The sequence below is a fragment of the Galeopterus variegatus genome, unplaced genomic scaffold (assembly GCF_000696425.1).
Source record: "Galeopterus variegatus unplaced genomic scaffold, G_variegatus-3.0.2 Scaffold938, whole genome shotgun sequence".
Classification (NCBI taxonomy): Eukaryota; Metazoa; Chordata; class Mammalia; order Dermoptera; family Cynocephalidae; genus Galeopterus; species Galeopterus variegatus.
Window position 1 is genome coordinate 339777 of NW_007727049.1, and position 2795 is coordinate 342571.

Here is a 2795-nt window from a genome sequence, read left to right on the forward strand (position 1 = left end):
GGGTAAAACAAAGGGCGCTTACCAGCCAGTCCCCAAAAAAAAAAAAAAAAATCCAGAGGGTGGTTGACTGGCAGGGTCTGTTAGCTGACTTCCCCAGCCATTTGGCCTACCCTGGAGTGTTTCAGTGTGTGGGAGCTGCTGCCTGCTTGTTTCTCCACCAGGCCTGCTCCAAATGCTTAGCCCATTCCTGGGGCCAGCACAGTCCCCTACGTGGTGACCTAACACCAGGTTCCATTATAGCTGTCCAAGTGACTGTGTTTCCACAATATTTTTGGCACTTGAGGATGGGCGGGGGGTTGCTGGGCAGGTATTTAAAATTTAAAAAAAACCCAAGGTGGCAGTAGATGATTCCTTTTGCTTTAAAATATTTGGACTAAGAAAAAAAATGTTTTTTTATATATAAATATATAAAGTAAATTGTTATGTAACTATTATTGTTCCCTGTATGTTCTAATTTTGTTTTATGATGTAATTAAAGGAAATAAGCTGTGAAGACTTTTTATTTTCGTATGGAAATAGCATGACTTGGAGCTATAATTCTTAACTTCCTTGAACTCTAGAATTGTAAAGGCTCCTGAGGCTGAATGAAGGGACTTTTTGGCATCTTTACATTTTTAATAGCCTTTATTTAATATTCATTTATTCATTTAATAACCTTTATTTAATACTCTTTTAATAGCCATTATTTAATACCCTAAACTCCACTTGTCCTCAAACCTGGAAGACTATAAATCAGTTGCCTTAATTAATTTGATGGCTAAAATTCAACCTGCGTCCCTTATCTGTGTGTAGAGCATTCATTACGCTTAGCTTGACTAGGAAGGGATGAAGAGTAGAGTAACAGTTAAGCACACAAGCTCAGGAGTCAGATTGCCTAAGATCACATCTCTACCATTTATCCACCTGTATGACATAAGCCAATTAACCACTCTTCTCAGTTCTTCATTGGTAAGATGGGGTACCGGATATCAAGTTGTGAAGATTAAACGAGAAAATGGCATGTAATAAACACTCATGTGTTAACTGCTTTTATTCCCTTCATGTCAACAAATATTTCAGTATTTAGTCTGTGTTAGAGTCTTCTAGGGCTCAGAGATACACAAAGGTAAATTCTGCAGGTGCTCTGTCCTTTTGTTGGAGATGAGCAGTAGAGCCAAGTCAGCTGCCTCAATTTAAGTCTCATGTTATCGACTCTGCCATAAACACTCTTGGGAAGCCCTGTGGAATCATAGGCTCTACATGACATTCACTCATTATCCTACGTAAGGCCAATGCCTGGTCTGGGCTAGTCATCGGGGGCCAACACCAGTCCTTCCAGGGATGCAAGTAGGTGTCTGCTCAGTTGTCCATATTAACTGAATCGGCCTGGACTGTTGAGAGAGGCACTTTATAAGAGGACTTTTAACTGGATAAGCACACTTCCCTGTCCCCATTCCTTTTTTTTTGTGCAGCTGACCACTATGGGGATCCAAACCCTTGACCTTGGTGTTATAACTTTGTGCTCTAAAACTCATTAGACATTTTCAGTAAATAATAACTGAGGTAAATGATCAGTAAGTAATTACACAATTTTTTTTTTTTTAATATGACTGGTAAGGGGATCTTAACCCTTGACTTGGTGTTGTCAGCACCACGCTCTCCCAGTGAGCCACGGGCCAGCCCTCAAAACCCATACCCTTAATGCTAGAGTATTTCCCAAATCTCTAGAACTGAAGTTTGAAATAGGCACAGTGATTTGAATGTTGAATGGTTTTTTGGAGGCCTTATGGGGAAAAAAATCTAGCCAGATTTATTTATTCCCTTGTGCCAGACTCCATCCTGTGCTCTAATTCATACTTTAAGTAAAGAACACTTCTGCTTGGAGACCATAAGACCAAAAAAATTGAATAAGCATTGAACACATTTATATATATATATATATATATTCACACACACACACACACACACACACCCCTTTTAAAAATTAACTTTTAATTTTGAAGTCTTTTGTTTTTAAGGCGAGTAAGTTTAAAACATGAATTAACACACAGTATTCAGCAGCCAACACCATTCATAGCAGAAGCTCCTTATCCATATCGCCAGTTATTTTTGCCTTACAAACTTGGCCAGCTCTGAAGACTGGGTTAGTGAGGCTGTGTCCAGGGTTTCAATAACCACTGCTGCTGAGCAGAAAGAAAAGTGAGACTGGAAGCTACTTGCCTCCTCCCTAGATTAAGACAAGACAGTTTGGCTTTTCACCTGGACCCTCGTGAATCATCTGAGGATTTTAACAAGGCTTCTGCTGAACACAGAACCAGGCTGGCGTCAGTCTCCTTTTGCAGTGGAGTTCACCCGGGCCTAGGTAAGAACCAAGTAGTAGCCATCTGGATTCTGCACTGAAAGCAGTAGAAAGGGCACCACTGGGATGAGGTAGGTCCCCAACCTTCAAGCAGCCTGCAACGCATCTACCACAGCTGAGTGTTCTTCCAACCCCACTTCAAGTCCACCTGCTAGCCTTCCTGCGTACTTACCATATGCCAGGCTAACTAGCTCTGGCATGGCAAGAGGGGTAGAAGGCAAGCATCTAAATAACCAGCCCATGAGCAGATTGGTCAGAGTTGCTGTGAACCAGGTGATGTCAGTAAGCCTTATATGACTGACTGGTGGGGCAAGGGGGAAGAGGATTGGAGAGTCAGGGCCTTGCCTTCTTTAATAAACTCCCTGACAACAGAAATGAGTATTTTTTTCCCTTATGAGAATGCATTTATTCAGTCACATTTTTCCTAAGCAATTAATAATTGTCTTTTTTTTTTTTT

General features: G+C 41.0%; 1 protein-coding gene across 1 annotated transcript in view; it reads right to left on the minus strand.

Annotated features, from left to right (window-relative positions):
• Positions 1-2424: 2424 nt before the first annotated feature.
• LOC103591201 (transcription factor CP2-like protein 1) overlaps positions 2425-2795 on the minus strand; it is a 12052-nt gene continuing 11681 nt past the window's right edge. Inside the window, exon 14 of the mRNA XM_008573604.1 lies at positions 2425-2600. Within this exon, the coding sequence (XP_008571826.1) occupies positions 2425-2600 (176 nt within the window). The remainder of the gene's footprint in view (positions 2601-2795) is intronic.